Raw genomic sequence first — 21106 nt, 5'->3', positions numbered from 1 at the left:
CAGGCTGTAAACTTTCACGGTGAGCCGTCTGCACTAGAGTAAACAGTGTGTCCATTTGGTGGTGTAACAGATCAGTGCGGCCCAAGAGAAGTACAGCCACAGGCCCATTGAATAGACTAATAAGGAATTATCAGATATTTATTTTACCTTTATTTAACTAGGTAAGTCAGTTAAGAACAAATTCTTATTTACAATGACGGCCTAGGAACAGTGGGTTAACTGCTTTGTTGAGGGGCAGAACGACAGATTTGTACCTTGTCAGCTCGGGGATTCGATCTTGCAACCGAGTCCAACGCTCTAACCACTATACTACCTGCCTGATATGACCAGAACGCAAAAACAATAACACATTCGAAAAACAAAAACAACAGCAGATGTTCAAGGGAAGAAGCTGCTATTATTAAAATGACGTCTGTACAAAATAAATTGCATAGAAATTATCCCATTGTAAAGAGAACCGCCAATTGATTTATTTCATATTGAGGATTAAATATGAAAATACATGCACCGGCATCAAATGATTGTCATTTGGGCAACTGTATAATATGGAGGTGTGGGTGGGTGGTTTTGTGGCAAATCGCATCAGATTTTCATTATTTTCCCATTTTTTACATATATTTCCCCCTTTCAGAGCTGCAATATTGAAGCCAATTATGCATCGGGAAGTTTCACTTCCCCCACTACTAAACCACCCAGCTGTTTCCAAATTGAGTGAGGAGGAGGTCGCCTTGGTGGAGAGGAGCAGATGCTGCTAGTTTGGAAACATGCTCTGCATTAGCACTGACTCTAATTGATAGGCTCTGTGCACTCGGTGCAGCAAGACAGCAATTAGGACTACAGAGGCAGGGAGGGGTGTAGGGAGGAAATAGGCTGGTGGGCGACGGTGGAAAACGCACATTTTCTCAACATCGTTAAATACACATTCAAATTGGTGCATCGCTCTTTCGCTCGTCGTGTAGGATAGACTACATATCTGGAAGACTTAGGTAGTTGCACGAACACATTTCAGTACATTCTGCTTTTCTCTTGTAGGCGTCACTTCATGAGACCATCTGAATATCCTTGTATTCTTTATCAAACAGCTGCTGTACAATATTTACAGTGTGATCAAGAAGTAAACACGATTCTTGAGGCTAAAGTTGCTCAGAGAAAAACACATACTGTAACTCTAACACCAACAACTTGTGGTTACGAAAGATGATCCAGTGTATCACACTGAAGTGGCTGCCCTGGCATGTCCTCGGGCCTTGAATGCTGTTATCCAGAGGACACAATTGTACGCAGTGCCACTGCACGTTGGAATCGAAAGGTGCAATGCTAGTATGCTACTGTACATATATGGGACGTCAGAATCATATCTCCATACATTTCTGAGCAATTACCTCCAGTCATACATGATTATTATCTACACTCATCTAACAACACTAAACGCACACCGCTGTACTACAGTATATTTCTGTGAGAAATAATGCTCAACTAGCCAGGTCCCAGACCTGCTTGTGTTGTCTTGCCAAGTCCTATGAACACAAACAGATCTGGCACCAGGATAATGCTCATCATCTTCTTACAGAATCCAAGGTCAATTCATTTAAGGCTTACTACACAAGCACTGTTAGCCTAGCTAAATTCTTTCTCAGAGCAATGACAATCTGGGGCATTGTCTTAGGTCAGATCTGTCTTGTAGAACGTTGATCCAAATTTGGGGATTCCAGAGCATCTGCCATTCAAAAATTAAAACATAGTTCCTATTTTTTGATAGTCATACAAGAGTGCGGTGATATCTATGAAACAGGCAGAATAGATAGCAAAATTACATGACAGTGATTTAATATACTGCTCAAAAAAATAAAGGGAACACTTAAACAACACAATGTAACTCCAACTCAATCACACTTCTGTGAAATCAAACTGTCATTGAGACCATTAAATATATTTAAAACAATGGTAGAAGAGAGTGTAGTTCTGTTCAGTTTATCGCTAACCTTATCACAGGGACTTTGAAGCACTAACTTACATGCATGCTGATCTTGGAATAAATTGACGATAGCAAAGATTCCATCTTTGACGACGCCACATAAATGGAATAGGTACTAGCTAGCTTAATAGTTAATATTTGTGCGCTAGCTCTGCATATTCAGCTAGTGTGTGTGCGCGATTGACTGGATTAACCTCACGCCAGTTACGTTCATTGAGTCTCTACGTTACCTCGCAAGCTAAGGAACTGGCAGTGGATCAAACCATTGTGAGGCAAAGGGTGGGGGGGGGGGGTCGCAATCTTTTGAAACTTAAAAACGAGCTATTAACCTCTTGGCGTTTCCCTAGGATAGGGGGCGCTAAAGCGATTTTTGAGAGGGCCATCACCATTATGATGCCGACGCCCCTGGTTACCCTCCCCTTTCGAAACGTTTTGAAACACAATGCAATCGTCCCCCTCGAATCTTATTGGCTCTCTTGTTGAAAAACGCCCTGAAGATTTATGTTATACAACGTTTGACATGTTTGAACGAACCTAAATGGGAAAAAAATGCATTTTATCGAAATGGCTGTCCCGTGGCCGACGGAAGTTTTGGAGCAGCCTTCAGACAAGAACAAGCTCTTGGAACATAAAGGAGTATTTTTTTCGAACGAAAATACATTTGTTGTGGACCTGGGATTCCTGGAAGTGCTTTCTGATGAAGACAACCAAAGGTAAGGGATTATTGACAATAGTATACAAGACTAGATGTGATATACGATTGTTCCAAGATGGCGCTGACCTGTAACGTTAGCCTATTTTTCAGAGTATCGCATCCCCTTTCATCGCAAAGTATGATTACCCAGTAAAGTTCATTTTAAATCTGGCATTACAGGTGCTATCAAGAGATATTCATCTATAAATCTTAGAATGACGATATTACATTTTAAAAATGTTTTCGAATAGTAATTTAGTAAATTGTAGCTCTGTTTCATCGGATGCATTTGAGGGAAAATAGTTAGTCAACGTTACGCACCGATGTAAAATGCTGTTTTTGTATGTAAATATGAACTTTATCGAACAAAAGAATGCATGTATTGTGTAACATGATGTCCTAGGTGTGTCATCTGATGAAGATTGGCAAAGGTTAGTGCTGCATTTAGCTGTTTTTTGGTTATTTGTGATGCATGTGGTTGGTCGGAAAATGGCTATGTGGCTACTTTTACGATATACTCCTCTAACATAATCTAATGTTTTGCTTTTGCTGTAAAGCCTTTTTGAAATCGGACAACGTGGTTCGATTCAGGAGAGGTGTATCTATAAAACGATATAATTTTAATTTTTTTTGTAATTTTTTGTATTATTAAATTTTGTTATGCTAATGGCGATATTATTTTTCGCTGGATGTGCGGGACGGAGGTCGCACAGGGGTTAAGTGTCTATAATCAGCACAATTGCTTTCATTGCGTATTATTAATATTATTTAAATTACATAGTTATGTTTCAGTGATATATTGAGGGGGACAAATCATATTTTTCCCAGGATGGGGGGGTCGTGTCCCCCCCGGGATTTCCGCCCCTGCATACAGGCACGTGGAGGCCACACGCACTACTGAGCCTCATTTTGACTTGTTTTAAGGACATTACATCAAAGTTGGATCAGCCTGTAGTGTGGTTTTCCACTTTAATTTTGAGTGTGACTCCAAATCCAGACCTCCATGGGTTGATAAATTGGATTTCCACTGATTATTTTTGTGTGATTTTGTTGTCAGCACATTCAACTATGTAAAGAAAAAAGTATTTAATAAGATTATTTCATCCATTCAGATCTAGGATGTGTTATTTTAGTGTTCCCTTTATTTTTTTGAGCAGTGTACTTTCCAATTCAATTTGCAAGAAAATAAAAACAAAATTGTGGCTAGGCCCTGCTAAAATTATTTGCAACCACTAACATTGGGGTCAGTTGAGCGCAGCAGCAGATGAGCTGATGGGAAGCTACTGACTTGTGGCAGAACAGGCTGCGCTAGCGGCTTTATTGTGATAAAATAATGTTGCTAAAGTAGCTTTCTAGCTAACTTATGGAGGAAGCATTTGGTGTTCAGCATTGAATGTGTACAGGTTAGCTTCCTATTCATATGAAGTGACTAGCTAAGAATTGCTTTAGCAAGCTAATGGACACATTTAAGCTAGTTGTCATGCACATGGTCAAACTCCAGAAATACTGGCAGAATAGAAGCTCTATCTGGGCTCCCGAGTGGCACTGCGGTCTAAGGCACTCCATCTCAGTGCTTGAGGCGTCACTACAGACACCCTTGGTTTATATTCCAGGCTGTATCACAACCGGCCGTGATTGGGAGTCCCATAGGACGGCGCACAATTGGCCCAGCGTCGTCCGGGTTATGCCGGTGTAGGCCGTCATTGTAAATAAGAATTTGTTCTTAACTGACTTGCCTACTTAAATAAAGGTTACATAAAAAATGTAATCATCTGATATAAGACAATGAATCTGAACAGTGAAATAATGTATTGCTGTATTCCCTATATAGGCTACTTGCAATAATCTCCCTGTCTAGCTTGCTTTCAAAGGCCCCTTCACCAAGCAATGTTTCTGATCTATGATTACAGCAACTTAAGCTCTGCCCGGTGATATACAACTAAAATGGTATCTAACGTTTTCTAATGATGTACAGCAGTAGCCTATCTGATGCTAAACCAACTAATGGTTTTGTCATCAAGCTCAGTATAATTTCTTAGTTTAAGAGCCTGTGTACAGTGTCAAGGAATAAACAAAGGCAGGAAAGTTTGGGAACAAGTTTGAAGGTGCCCTTTGGAGGAGCTCATTGATGTTTCCTCATGCAATGAAAATGCAATTACTAATGTATAATATAATAACAAGTTAATACAATGTTGTTAGAAGGGTAATTACAGTGTAAAGTCTTGCTACACAGGTATAATGTGCAACCAAAAGTGATTCAAGGCACTCCTCAGATTTTAAACTGTAGTGATTAAAACAGTATCGAGGTTCTGGTTTATAAAATTAACAAATATGCAAAAAGAGGTCATTTGATGTTAGTGTGCATTGTGTAATCTTGATGCAACTCACGCAGAGGGAGATTAAACGTTTCAGGTCTGATAAATTTGGAGGAATCATCTGTTGATTGTCAGATAATCTGCAAATCATTGAAGTACAATGTTGTATCACTGGAGAAAAACACGAAAATAAATCTCAATATTTCAGGTCACGGTATCATCTTATGTGAACAATCATGTGTAAGAATGTTTTCTCTCATATTCAAATAAATGTTATCCACAGGCCCTTAGTGTGTGTGTGAGTTTTGAGCATTTTATTGTATAATATGAGATGACTGAGCAATTATATTTTCCCCCATTGGTTTGCCAATTTGTTTGGCACCATCCGAGCATGCATTTGAACTGCAGCCATTGCAAATCTTGTTTAACAAACACAACTCAACCTTTGCCACAGGTCGTAACTGCCGGCTTAATAGCTCTATAAGACAAACTCATTGAAAGGAGAACCAACAGGCACATTCAAAGATGAATATTAATCTCAATAAGTCACATGTCAGTCTTACTAGGGGAGTAAGGGAATAGTCGTACATTAACTTACAAACATTCCCTTACCAATGTCCTTAGTGGTTGTATAAATTGTATTTGGAGAGTTTAATATAGCCTAAATAATTGTATGAGGAGGATAAGGGTCTCATACTGGTCATTACAGTATAGACATTCCTGTATACAATAAAATGTGCTTTCCCATGGGCTTAAAACTGTACACCGATGGGTTAAGTGTGTCACTGCTTCAACGGCGACCTTTCGAGTCCTGATGTTGTAGTTGCACCACAACCTATGGTCACACGGGACCTTAAACACTGTTAAGAGGAGACCGTAGAGTAGAGGTTGAAATGTCAAGTCAGGCGTGCCTGTCAGTATGGGCAACAACCATAACATGGATACAGCATATAGCATCGTCTCAAACTACAGGTCTGCAGGCCACAAATAAGCACCTTGGGGGCTGATGTGGGCCGAGGGCCGGGAGTTTCAGACCTCTAAAATGGAACATATAGCATACTCCCCCCCTAAAAACAGGATAATAAGTGGGTGGATGGAGCAATGCACTCTAGTGCTGCTATTACCTCACCTCACCTGGGCGCAGAGAACACATAATTAGAGAAAATAGGCTGGAAGCATCTAATTAGTGCATAAGGTCAGTGAACTGTTGTGTTTGCTTGCTAGTCAGAGCAACTCGTCACCAGACTGTAATTTTGTGTTTCTATGGGGTGGAAATAGCTGGCTGCGTGTGTGCGTGCATACTTCACATGCTAGGGCTGACAGCTGTAGGTTTGCACCAGGCGTGGATTTCAAAGGGTGGCACTAGCATAGACCCAGGCTAGGCTATTCATACCTGGGAGAAAAAGGTCTCAAAACCTGGACAGAATTGTTTATTGTGTTGTAGTGCTGCACTACAAGGGCTTCCATCTGTGTTGGTGTTGAAGCATTGAAGCAATGCTCAGGCTGTAATTCTAATTCCGCAGCCTGTTGTCCAGTCTTGAAAGGAGTTAATTTGTTGAACAGGTGGATTGGGCAGACATTTTCTGTGACTCTTTTCATTCCTTTTGTAAGAATGTACCAAAAAGAGGATGGATTGAGACAAATCAGTAAATGAGAGTGAAAGATAGATAAACACTAGTTAAATAGACAATGATTCTTCTCTGATGTGGAACGTTGTCTACATAAAGACCAGTAATAACAGATAGGTAATTCAAATCCGCCCCCCAACTACATTAAAATTGCATTTCATTCAAAATTCCTTTAAGTTTGTACCCTCGGCTGAAATCCTTCATGGATGACTCCTGATACTTTTAAGTTTGTCTGCCCGTCCACGATGATAATGCTTTACTTCCTCCTTTTAAATATGAACACTTTTACTCAGTCAGTGACCTATGTAATTATATTTTCCTAACCAGTAGGGGTCCCTATTATCATAGAAATACTCACAAAATATGACAGCGTCTGAGTGGCTCTTACTGTGATATTTTCTTCAAGCCATGTTTACATGACTGTGTAATTATGACAACATCCATACAGGGCTAGGATAGGACCTAGTAATCAATGCTAATAGTCTACATCAGGGGTGTCAAAATACATTTTCTCCCGGGTACGCATATGGTCTTCAATGAGGTCCGGAGAGCCGCACTGAAAATGTGTTATATTTCCACGCCATCAAAATTTCAAAAACATAGTCCTCTATCAAATTTTTTTAATTTAATTTTTGACACTCACTGACTGTCCATCTTTCCTTTAGTTGATTATTAGCGAGCTGGACACAGTCGAGAAACTGTATGAATGTAGGTCCATTATCATTTCGACACAGATTTGGTTTTGGTCATTTTAAAGTATATTGAGTTTGTCTCACCCCCATTTTTTTGTATTTTTTTTTGACTCAAACCAGCCTGCCATATGTTTGACACCCATGGTCTACATAGAACATTATGCCCATGTTACATATGGCGCTAGTCCTTGCTGAAGAACATTCTGTCTTTACAGTACAATGCTGAGGGTCACATACATTGTGTACAATATACAATACATGGCCATGCTAGTCCCTACTGAAGAACATAGTCTGTACAATGCTGAGGGTCAAGTACATTAGTATACTACAATACAAAATTGTGAGCATACACAGCATCTAGTTGGACAGTATGTACAGTCCAACTAGACAGAATGATTTCTGCTCACCACTGTATCTGATGATTCTGTCTGTGGAGTCTCCCTCTCCGAAGCGTGTGATGGGGGTGAGGCGGACCAGGTAGGCCTCGGGCTTGATGAGTTCCGTCAGGTTGTGGGTGATCAGCTCGCCCTTGGCAATTGCTCCCTCCATGGGGATCTCCTGCTCCCACCACCTTGACTGGCCCGTCTAGACAAAACAGGATTTTTTGGAAAAATCATTAGAATCCCCTTTTGTAATGTTTTTTTTTTTTTTACACATAGGCCAACCTGACCACATTATAATCAATTCCCATTGATCCCCTTTCTGAACTCAAGGTCAAAGAAAACATCCTTAAAATCCATACTATTAGACAGTGGTGGAAAAAGTACTAAATTCTCATACTTGAGTAGAAGTAAAGATACCCTAATAGAAAATAACTCAAGTAAAAGTAAGTCACGCAGTAAAATACTACTTGAGTAAAAGTTTGAAAGTATTTGGTTTTAAATATACTTAAGTATCAAAAGTAAATGTAGTTGCTAAAATATACTTAAGTATCAAAAGTAAAAGTACAAATAATAAAAAATTCCTTATATTAAGCAAACCAGACGGCACAATTTGTATTTTATTTACAGATAGACAGGGTCACACTCCAACATCATTTAAAAACAAAGCATTTGTGTTTGGTGAGTCCACCAGATCAGAGGCAGTCTGTCTGGTGTTAGCTAGTGTAACCGATGTGAAATGGCTAGTTAGTTAGCGGTGGTGCGCGCTAATAGCGTTTCAATCGGTGACGTCACTCGCTCTGAGACTTGAAGTAGGGTTGCCCCTTGCGTTGCAAGGGCCGCGGCTTTTGTGGCGCGATGGGTAACGATGCTTCGTGGGGTGTCAGTTGTTGATGTGTGCAAGGGTCCCTGGTTCGAGCCCAGGTTGGGGCGAAGAGAAGGACGGAACCTACACTGTTACACTAGTTACTGGCTAGCTAGGTCTTCATCTGTCTGGTGTTAGCTAGTTACTGGCTAGCTAGGTCTTCAGCCAGCATGGAACAAAAAGGGGGGTAAGGGTCATTCTAAACTCCAATGCAGTTGTCAAGTCAACACATCCGTCAGTGCTGCTGTGAACCACATCACAAGAGACATGCCAAATGGGAGATGCATATCAAAAAAATCATTATCCACGTTTCTATCCACAGTTTCTTTTGCGATTAAAGCCATACCGTATAAAAAAAATTACGTCAGCTGTGATGGAAACAGGTAGTTTTGGTACAATTTTATAAATGCTGAGAGATCATTTGTTCGTTCAACATGGTGGGATCTTTTTGTGTCGGTAAAATTAATTATGCGAGAAATGGTGGTGGAAATATTGATATAACAACCATCAAAATAAAGTAAACTTGGAGTCACGCGATGACATGGTGTGTGGTCCTCCCAATGCAGTTTATTAGGCTACAGATGAATTAAGTTATGATGAACTTTACAGGGTTGTGAAAGTGCAAGGTGATCTTGATGCTCCTTTCCAATAAATAGAGGGTATTATTCTGGTGACATTTTGATCGATGCTTGACTGTAGTGAAGTAAAAGGAAAAGTTGGCAAAAATATAAATAGTAAATCAAAGTACAGATACACAAAAAAATGACTTAAGTAGTACTTTAAAGTATTTTTACTTAAGTACTTTACACCATTGCTAATAGAATACATTTTTTATTTAACCTTTATTTAACTAGGCAAGTCAGTTAAGAACAAATTCTTATTTACAATGACGGCCTACTGGGGAACAGTGGGTTAACTGCCTTGTTCAGGGGCAGAATGACAGATTTTTACCTTGTCAGCTCGGGGATTCGATCCAGCAACCCAACGCACTAACCACTAGGCTACCTGCCGCCCCATATTTAATGAATTACGTATTTTGCAAGGAAGTGCAACCATCACTACAGCCTCCAAAACACTTGATCTTAGTCCCATCTACCATATAGTCAGACCAAACCTCTGATTTAACAGCATTATCCAATAAGTTAAGTTGGATTTCAATTGTATTTCCTTAAATCCTTGTGTTCTCCGTCCCTTGATCACGGATATACAATTGAGATTCTCCCAAGTTTGCCCTCACTTAGCTGTATGTTAGTTTGTGTGATTCTGGAGGAATATCAAGTGAAGACAACCCCTAGAGACTGGGGCTACGTCACAATTCTCTGCCCTTTTCTCCAAGTGTGCACTTGCACACTTCCAGTCAAGAATTGAAAAAATGGTGGAATCTCTCTCCAGCCAATACTTACATCAATCTAAGATTGTTTTATTCATGATGGGAAGTGCAGACTTGGGGATAAGGGTGGACAATCAGGACGCAACCTGGGAGTCTTCACATGGCCTCTGCTTCCCTCCTTAGAACACCCCACCCAGCCCAGGTTTTCAATGTCTCAGAGCTGTGAATCACTACATGCCCAGCTAGCACATTTGGTTCCTTGGAAGTTGTGGGAACGAAGCCATACATTTCCTGACCGTAAATCTGAAAGTTGTTTAACGTTCTGAAAACAGCAGTGAAAATGTTGCCTGTTCTGGGAACGTTTATTTTTATGTTGCAGGGAGGTTCTGAGAAAATTGTATTAACGTTTTGACAACGGAAATGTTAGGTTATTTTGAGTTATTATTTTTATAACTTCCTTAACTTTCACTGAATGTTTCAATAAGACTTAATAACACGGCTAGCTTATTTTGGGTTATCTTTTTTGAACTCCAACCACAGATAGGCATTAGTCATACGAACACATGTATTTTTTATTGTGACATGGCATCAGTGCGATATGAACCTATGATCTTCTGTTTTCTGTCTATGGAATTACTCCACTGCGCCACCAGAATAGAGCAAGCATGACATGTTTTTTTATGCCAACTGTTCCCTGTTCCTGGAGAGCTACCCGCCTGTAGGTTTTCGCTCCAACCCCAGTTATAACTAACCTGATTCAGCTTATCAGACAGCTAAGCACTAGAATCAGGTGTGCTAGATTAGCGTTGGAGCGAAAACCTATAAAACGGTAGCGCTCCAGGAACAGAGTTGGAAAGCCCTGGTCTATTCAAACAGACCCCATTTCAAAGGAAACAAACACTCATTAAGATCAGATGGGCGTGTCCAACACACCTAAACTCACAACTAGATAGAAGATAGTTTTGTTGATTGCGATAATGGAACGCTTAAGTATTCAAATAACATTCTTAGAATGTTCTCTGAACGTTGCTAAAGTCTTTTATGGATAGTTTTGTTAACGTTCTTGGAACAATTTGAGAACATGTCTTTAAATAGAACCATGAGGAAACCTGTAGGAAACGTTCTAATGAAGTACTGAAATTCCCACAGAAGAACATTGTTTCTTAACGTTCTCTGAACTATTTGAGAACATTCCCAATATTAAACCAGTTAGAGAACGTTCCTAGAACATTAAAAACATTTAAATTAAATGTAACCATGTTTGTACTTTTAGGAAACGTTCTGTTAAAGTAATGAAACACCAAGGTTTTGTCATGTTCCTTAAATATGCTGAGAATGTTCCAAAGCCAAGCTATCTATCCTGCACCAAAGGTCATACTCCCAAGACATGCTAGCCTCTCACCATAACCAATAACAGGGGAGGGTAGCATTTTTTGGGGGGGGTATGATATTTATGCCTCTAGCTTTCTTACTCATCATTATTCATTCATGATTATCTGTAATCATGGTAGCATCCACATTAATGTAGAAATGATTAGAAACATATTCCATTCTACATAATCATTGTATAATTTCAAATCCAAAGTGCTGGGGTACAAAGCCAAAACAACAAAACAATTGTCACTGTCCAAATACTTTTGGACCTTTCTGTATATGACCACACTTGTACTGTACACTCTGTTGTACAGTACTGTCTATCACTATGGCTTTTTATTTCTGTCTTTCTTACAAATAACACAGCCTGCCAAGAAACATATTGTGAAACTTCATAATGAATTGACCCACAGTTTTCAGTTAATTACAAATGGCACCTCAACATAATGAAAAGTGTTGTTTCCAGACATAATCAAAGACATTAACAAATGCATTTGAACATAACAAGCAGGCAGATGCGCGCACACACACACACACACACGCACACACACACTACAGCTGCAATGACGACAATAGACTATTACTGCAGAGAAGATAAGAAATCTGTTCATGAATAGGTGACAATTATGAAATTGACAAACATGCTAAAGTGCAAAGACACCTAATTGGAACTGTGGTGCAACCGTGTTGGAAGCATTGAGACATGATAGGACGCTTTAGCGTTCTGAAATTCCCACCTGCATTGAAAACAAGTTGTACAAAAGAAACGTACAGTTGAAGTCGGAAGTTTACATACACCTTAGCCAAATACATTTAAACTCAGTTTTTCACAATTCCTGACATTTAATCCTAGTAAAAATGCCCTGTTTTAGGTCAGTTAGGATCACCACTTTATTTTAAGAATGTAAAATGTCAGAATAATAGTAGAGAGAAGGATTTATTTCAGCTTTTTATTTCTTTCATCACATTCCCAGTGGGTCAGAAGTTTACACACACTCAATTAGTATTCGGTAGCATTGCCTTTAAATTGTTTAACTTGAGTCAAACGTTTCGGGTAGTCTTCCACAAGCTTCCCACAATAAGTTGGGTGAATTTTGGCCCATTCCTCCTGACAGAGCTGGTGTAACTGAGTCAGTTCTGCAGGCCTCCTTTCTCGCACACGCTTTTTCAGTTCTGCCCACACATTTTCTATGGGATTGAGGTCAGGGCTTTGTGATGGCCACTCCAATACCTTGACTTTGTTGTCCTTTAGCCAGTTTTCCCCAACTTTGGAAGTATGCTTGGGGTCATTGTCCATATGGAAGACCCATTTGTGACCAAGCTTTAACTTCCTGACTGATGTCTTGAGATGCTGCTTCAATATATCCACAAAATCTTCCTCCCTCATGATGCCATCTATTTTGTGAAGTGCACCAGTCCCTCGTGCAGCAAAGCACCCACACAACATGATGCTGCCACCCCCATGCTTCGCGGTTGGGATGGTGTTCTTCAGCTTGCAAGCCTCCCCCTTTTTCCTCCAAACCTAACAATGGTCATTATGGCCAAACAGTTCTATTTTTGTTTCATCAGACCAGAGGACATTTCTCCAAAAAGTACGATATTTGTCCACATGTGCAGTTGCGAACCGTAGTCTAGCTTTTTTTATGGGGGTTTTTGGAGCAGTGGCTTCTTCCTTGCTGAGCGCCCTTTCAGGTTATGTCGATATAGGACTCATTTTACTGTGGATACAGATACTTTTGTACCCGTTTCCTCCAGCATCTTCACAAGGTCCTTTGCTGTTGTTCTGGGAGTGATTTGCACTTTTCCCACCAAAGTACGTTCATCTGTAGGAGACAGAACGCATCTCAATAAATTTGTGGAGTGGTTGAAAAACGAGTTTACATGACTCCAACCTAAGTGTATGTAAACTTCAACTGTATCTTCAAATCAAATATTAAAAGGAATAATTTAAAGCATGTAGGTTTTAATCTACAAACTCTCGCTGTCTTAGTTCCCTTGTTGGTTTCTTTGTCGAACGATTCATCTAGAACCAGCTAAGCATGTCAAATTAAACTCACCACCACCACTCCCTCGGTCCTCAGGTACTTAGAAAAGTATACCAGTGCATTAGTCAAAAGAGATGAGTCTCAAAATCATAGGCTTAATATGAGTACAATATATACAGTGCCTTCAGAAAGTATTCATACTCCTTGACTTATTCCACATTTTCTTGAGTTACAGCCTGAATTCAAAATGGATTGAATAGATTTTTTTCTCACCCATCTACACACAACACCCTATAATGAGGGAAAAGATGTTTTAAGAAATGTTTGCAAATATATTGAAAATGAAATACAGAAATATCTAATTTACATAATTGTTCACACCCCTGAGTCAATGCTTTGTAGAAGCACCTTTGGCAACAATTACAGTCTTTCTGGGTAAGTCTCTAAGAGCTTTCCACAGCTGGATAGTGCAACATACAGTGCCCTCGGAAATAATTCAGACCCCTTGACTTTGTCCACATTTTGTTAGGTTACAGCCTTATTCTAAAATTGAATAAATCGTTTCCCCCCCCCTCAATCTACACACAACACCCCATAATAACAAAGCAAAAACAGGTTTTTAGAAATGTTTGCTAATTTATAAAAAATAAAAAACTGAAATATCATATTTACCTAAGTATCCAGACCCTTTACTCAGTACTTTGTTCAAGCACTTTTGGCAGTGTTTACAGCCTCGAGTCTTCTTGTGTATGACACTACAAGCTTGGCACGCCTGTATTTGGTGAGTTTCTCCCATTCCTCTCTGCAGATCCTCACAAGCTCTGTCAGGTTGGATGGGGAGCGCCGCTGCACAGCTATTTTCAGGTCTCTCCAGAGATATTTGATCGGGTTCAAGTCCGGGCTCTGGCTGGGCCACTCAAGGACATTCAGAGAGAAGTCACTCCTGCGTTGTCTTGGCTGTGTGCTTAGGGTCGTTGTCCTGTTGGAAGGTGAACCTTCACGCCAGACTGAGGTCCTGAGCGCTCTGGAGCAGGTTTTCATCAAGGATCTCTCTGTACTTTGCTCCATTCATTTTAGCCTCGATCCAGACTAGTCTCCCAGTCCCTGCCGCTGAAAAACCTCCCCACAGCATGATGCTGCCACCACCACCATGCTTCACCGTAGGGATAGGGCCAGGTTTTCTCCTGATGTGACACTTGGCATTCAGGCCAAAAAGTTTCGTTTCATCAGACCAGAAAATCTTGTTTCTCATGGTCTGAGAGTCTTTAGGTGCATTTCGGAAAACTCCAAGCGGGCTGTCATGTGCCTTTTACTGAGGAGTGGCTTCCGTCTGGCCACTCTACCATAAAGGCCTGATTGGTGGAGTGCTGCAGAGACGGTTGTCCTTCTGGAATGTTCTCCCATCTCCACATACGAACTTTGGAGCTCGGTCAGAGTGGTCACCTCCCTGACCGTGGTCCTTCTCCCCCGGGTGGGCCAGCTCTCGGAAGAGTCTTGGTGGTTCCAAACTTCTTCCATTTAAGACATTTTTTGGTAGCCTTCCCCAGATCTGTGCCTCGACACAATCCTGCCTCAGAGCTCTACGGACAATTCCTTCGACCTCATGGCTTGGTTTTTGCTCTGACATGGACTGTCAACTGTGGGACCTTATATAGACAGGTGTGTGCCTTTCCAAATCATGTCCAATCAATTGAATTCACCCCAGGTGGACTACAATCAAGTTGTAGAAACATCTTAAGGATGATCAATGGAAACAGAATGCACCTGAGCTCAATTTTGAGTCTCATAGCAAAGGGTCTGAAAATGTATGTAAATAAGGTATCTGTTTTTTTTTCTTTTTAATACACTTGCAAAAAAAAATTCTAAACCTGGTTGTCGCTTTGTCATTATGGGGTATTGTGTGTAGATAGAGAAAAAAATATTTAATACATTTTAGAAGAATTTAACAAAATGTGGAAAAAGTCAAGGGGTCTGAATACTTTCCGAATGCACTGGAGTGTTATACTTTTGGAGTGTTATAATGTGCTTAATATTAGGAAAGTTGAGAAATAAATATAGTAGGCCTAGCCCATAGAAAGCTGATGGGATTCTCGTCTTTTTATTAGCGGCCATCACTCTGTTTTCTCCCGCAATTTCATAGCCTATAGAAATGTTGCGCAATATGAGCTCATGAGCTCCCATGAAGTGTTTGATTAGATTTTCGAAGACATTTGCATTGATGTCAGAGTGATTACAGGGACAATAGAGTGCTGAGTACCAGGCAGTTAGCACATTTTGTAGACTACTAATGACAAGCAGCAGCATCAGAGCTTGGAGAACTCTAATTACCGTGACTAAACGGTCATGTGGAATTTGACTGCCTTCATGACTTGTGACCGCCGGTGTGACGGTAATACAGTCACCGCAACAGCCCTAGCTACCACTACGCTTGAAAATATGGAGAGTGGTACTCAGTAATGTGTTGTATTGGATTTGCCCCAAACATAACACTTGGTATTCAGGACAAAAAGTTAAATCGGTTTGCCACATGTTTTGCAGTACTACTTTAGTGCCTTGTTGCAAACAGAATGCATGTTTTGGATTATTTGTACACAGTATAAATAAAAGTGTTAATTTAACTCCTATAGAGTTGAATTCAACACTGTTTCAGATAACATTTGGTCCCAATCTACATAGTGTTGAAGTTACTCCACAGGTAGTGTCACATTTTCAGAGTAAATTTGACTCAAAATGGTGTTAAAATTCATACAAACGTTTTTTCATTCCACTGAATTGAGTTGAATTTACACAGCAATGACTGCATCATTTTACACTCCGTTTTAATTCCGACACTGGATTATTTGTCAGAGTAGAGAACACACGATTTTGTGTGACAAAAGTGTACACTGATCCAGGAAAAAAAGGACCTTGTGCATTTCAGGTAAAATAACAACCAATGTTTATATCCCAGGACAAATTAGTAAGCAACAGCAAGCTAGCTAGCTAAATGTCCATGAATGTTTCATGTGATTCGACCTGTCCCCAAATTAATATAGTTGGTTCAGAGTTCATTTTGATATTTCAACCTGTGTGTCCTGATCGCGTCTGGTGAGGATAGACAGAAATCAACATGCAGCCAAGGTAAAAATCCACGATTCCAACATGGATTGTCTACTCAGGGAAAACAGGGTGATGAAGGAGTCGCTTACTAGACGTAGCATGCGTGAAAATAATTATTTTTCTGGGATTCCTGAGGACGCATCCAATAATCCAGAGGGCATGATCAGAGAATTCATGCAATGCGCCTTGAAACTTCCTATTGAGACTGTAAACAAGCTGGCTTTCCAGCGAGTACACAGACTTGGAGCTCAGAGCGACAAGACCAAGGGTCCCCAACCGATCATTGCAAAATTTGAACACTACCAACAAAAGGAGCTGATCAAAAGCTGGGGAAGGGAGCTTAAAGGGACCACATTCGGTCTCAATTACCAATTTCCAAGGGAGATAAACGAACATCATAAGAAACTGTATCCGGTATAAAGGCAACAGAGTGAGAAGGGTGCCTTTCTCATTGTGGACAAACTCTTTACAGATGGACAGCTATTCCAAGACAGCTCCATAACGCCATGGCTGTACTAAATTCTACAGGTTCAGATATAAAAATATCTGAACACTATGAAGTGGATATGAACACACACGTACTCAATTACATGCTCGCTTACACATACGGACTTATACATACACACACACACACACACACACACACACACCTGATCTCGCTCTCTTCTCACTCTCTTTTCTCTTCTCTCCCGCTCTCTCTATTGTCGAGAACTGTTTTATAATTTATGCGTTTATGTGTTCGTCTATCTTTTTTATGTATTTGTCTACAAGTTTAGAAATGTTTACAACAAGCAAGGGGAAGACATCAAAATAGGGGCATTGGGGAATAATACATATTGTACGGAATACATTTGTACTGTAGTGAAGCCGTCTCTAGAGTAATGCAAGGTCTCTTTCATGATCATGTGAAACGTCAATTGCTATGGAAATGCTGGGATGTGTTTTTCAATTATGTTAAAGGTAATTATTATGCAACTATGATGGTGATATATGGATTACAATTATCATCATGAATATTAAGGCTATACGCACTACATGTTACACAAATAGACAATCAACAATGCAAATTGTTGGACATCACACATTATAGTCTTACTCTTATACATACATCGTACACACTCTCACTAAATCACATCCAATATCATACACATCAACCTACTCAGATTTCCTACACACATAATATCTTGTCTCAATTTTCTAACATCTGTGGCATTGGCTCACAGGCAAACAGGCAAGGTAATAAAACAAATATTGCTAGTACCTATTTCTTGAATTCTAAATTTCAGACATTTGAAAGCTCTAGTTTTGACCTTCATAATACTTCTGATAGCAGTAACTTTCCAAGGACTAATTATGGTCAATTTAGACTGAGAATAGTATCTAGTTATGGTAAGGGGTGAAATAAGTATAGCCAGTTATAATTGTAACGGTTTAGCAGATTTTAAAAAAAGACATTCAATCTTTACGTGGCTAAAAGAAAAGGAATGTAACATATACTGTTTACAGGAAACTCACTCTACATCCTTAGATGAAGTTGCGTGGAAAAGGAAAGGGGTGGTGAAATAATTGTCTGTCATGGCCAAAGGAACTCAAAAGGTGTGATGATATAAATTAACAAAAATTTCAATCTGAATGTGCAAATAGTCAGGAATGATTCGCAACGAAGGTGGATCTTTTTGAATATGAAAGTGGCCGAAAAATATATTTGGCTCATTAATTTATATGGTCCAAATCAGGATGATTTGGTTTCTCAAATGATTGCCTCGCCTGGTTCACCAAATACTTCTCTGATAGAGTTCAGTGTGTCAAATTGGAGGGCCTGTTGTCCGGACCTCTGGCAGTCTCCATGGGGGTGCCACAGGGTTCAATTCTTGGGCCGACTCTCTTCTCTGTATACATCAATGATGTCGCTCTTGCTGCTAGTGATTCTTTGATTCACCTCTACGCAGACGACACCATTCTGTATACTTCTGGCCCTTCTTTGGACACTGTGTTAACTAACCTCCAGACAAGCTTCAATGCCATACAACTCTCCTTCCGTGGCCTCCAACTGCTCTTAAATGCAAGTAAAACTAAATGCATGCTCTTCAACCGATCGCTGCCCGCACCTACCCGCCTGTCCAGCATCACTACTCTGGACCATTCTGACTTAGAATATGTGGACAACTACAAATACCTAGGTGTCTGGTTAGACTGTAAACTATCCTTCCAGACTGACATTAAACATCTCCAATCCAAAATTAAATCTAGAATCGGCTTCCTATTTCGCAACAAAGCCTCCTTCACTCATGCTGCCGAACATACCCTCGTAAAACTGAGCATCCTACCGATTCTCGACTTCAGCGATGTCATTTACAAAATAGCCTCCAACACTCTACTCAACAAATTGGATGCAGTCTATCACAGTGCCATCCGTTTTGTCACCAAAGCCCCATATACTACCTACCACTGCGACCTGTATGATCTCGTTGGCTGGCCCTCGCTTCATATTTGTCGCCAAACCCACTGGCTCCAGGTCATCTACAAGTCTCTGCTAGGTAAAGCCCCGCCTTATCTCAGCTCACTGGTCACCATAGCAGCACCCAAACGTGGCACGCGCTCCAGCAGGTATATCTCACTGGTCACCCCCAAAGCCAATTCTTCCTTTGGCAGCCTCTCCTTCCAGTTGTCTGCTGCCAATGACTGGAACGAACTGCAAAAATCACTAAAGCTGGAGACTCTTACCTCCCTCACTAGCTTTAAGCACCAGCTGTCAGAGCAGCTCACAGATCACTGCACATAGCTCATCTGTAAATAGCCCATTAAATCTACCTCATCCCCATACTGTATGTATTTATTTATCTTGCTCCTTTGCACCCCAGTATCTCTACTTGCACATTCATCTTCTGCACATTCTACCATTCCAGTGTTTAATTGCTAAATTGTAATTACTTCACCACTACGGCCTATTTATTGCCTTACCTCCCTAATCTTACCTCATTTGCACACACTGTATATAGACTAATCTATTTTCTTATTGATTGTATGTTTGTTTATTCCATGTGTAACTCTGTGTTGTTGTATGTGTTGAACTGCTTGGCTTTATCTTGGCCAGGTCGCAGTTGTAATTGAGAACTTGTTCTCAACTGGCCTACCTGGTTAAATAAAGGTACTTTTTTTTAAGTATCCCAAACAATAAGGGGATTTGCTGAACCCATATTATTATGAAAAAATTCTGTTATAAATTATTTTGTCTTAGTTAAAAATAAGTTGTCCTCCGTAAACTTTGATTAAATTTCCAATATCCCCGTGGAAAATCTATAAGAGTTATGTGAATGCCAATTAGATGATGATCCGATCACATTCTGATATAAATAAGCTCTCCACAATGAATTTCAATAGGTAGTAGGCTCCTGATGATTTGTTTTTCAAATTATTTGAGCAAAAAATATTTTGCTTTATCTGGGACGCTTAACCAGACAAAATAAAGCGATTAATTAATTTTGATTAATTGAAAATTATACTTTTTTCAAAGTATCTCTCTTTTTCAAACAAGCATTGCAGAGCTGGCTACAATTTCAATTTCATCCCCCTGAAAAGATAGAACAAATATTACAACAAATATTATGGCTGAACTCAAATGTGCTGGTTGATAAAATACCTGTATTTATGGGAAAAATGTTTGAAAATTGTATTTTGTTCTTAAATGATATTGTAAATTGGAATGGTAGAGGAGGTAAGGAACTGGTCTGTCTGCCCAATATAAAAGATCAAAACTGTGGAGGAATAAAAATAGCATAAATAGGAAAGTATACCAGTTTCATTTGAGGACCAGGATGTTGACAACTGTGCCATACAGATTGCAAAATAGTTGGGAAGAGATTTTTGATGTACCAATTCCATGGTACAGGGTGTATAAGTTGATATTAAAACAACTCAAGATTCAAGACCGTGCTTTTCAGCTAAAATTATTATATAGAATTCTTGCCACCAACAAAATGTTGAATATTTGGGGCATAAAATCATCGAAGCTCTGCAGATTTTGTTATGAGGATACAGAATCAATAGACCATTTATTTTGATATTGCCTGTTTCTGGCTGAAAATGCATAGCATTGATCTAAAATTGACACTAAAATTGACACTAGAAATAGTACTGTTAGGAGATCTGGAGAGACCGGGTCAGTCAATTACTAATATACTAATACTCTAAGTAAAAGTATTTATCTTCAACTCGCAATTTGTAGATTCTGTTTGATTAGATAGATTCAAATTGTATGTTAAACATCACAGCATGGTTGAAAGATATGTGTTGCGTAGGAGACAAGTGGGAGTGGAGTTGCTGTGTGGGAGATGGGGTGGCAGCGTAGCCTAGTGGTTAGAGTGTTGGACTAGTAAACGAAAGGTTGCAAGTTCAAATCCCCAAGCTGACAAGGTAAAAATCTGTCGTTCTGCCCTGAACAAGGCACTGTTCCTAGGCCGTCATTGAAAATAAGAATTTGTTCTTAACTGACTTGCCTAGTTAAATAATGATAAAAATATCTAAAAATAGAATGATGGTCAAAGATAAAAGTAAAAAATGTTTTTAAACTAATAATAATAGTACGTTTGAATGACACTGAGGAATTTGTTTTTACAGCTAATGACGGTTTGCCTGAGGCTGATGCCGTGAAGGTGTTTGTGTACAAGCATATACACACACTCTCATTCAAATAAACACATACAAGAACACACATATACATGTAATAGCGCCAGACATGCACACAAACATATACAGTTGGCATTGCTGTT

The 21106-nt window shown here is 39.8% G+C and overlaps 1 protein-coding gene across 1 annotated transcript in view; it reads right to left on the bottom strand.

Moving 5' to 3' along the window:
* LOC106610629 (MAM domain-containing glycosylphosphatidylinositol anchor protein 2) overlaps window positions 1-21106 on the bottom strand; it is a 233934-nt gene that overhangs the window by 18463 nt on the left and 194365 nt on the right. The window contains exon 11 of the mRNA XM_045723335.2: window positions 7712-7889. Coding sequence (XP_045579291.1) covers window positions 7712-7889 — 178 coding nt within the window. The remainder of the gene's footprint in view (window positions 1-7711; window positions 7890-21106) is intronic.

The sequence above is a fragment of the Salmo salar genome, chromosome 09, assembly GCF_965601325.2.
Source record: "Salmo salar chromosome 09, fSalSal1, whole genome shotgun sequence".
Taxonomy (NCBI): Eukaryota; Metazoa; Chordata; class Actinopteri; order Salmoniformes; family Salmonidae; genus Salmo; species Salmo salar.
The sequence above is the reverse complement of the archived record's forward strand: the minus strand, read 5'-3'. Positions and strand labels throughout refer to the sequence as shown.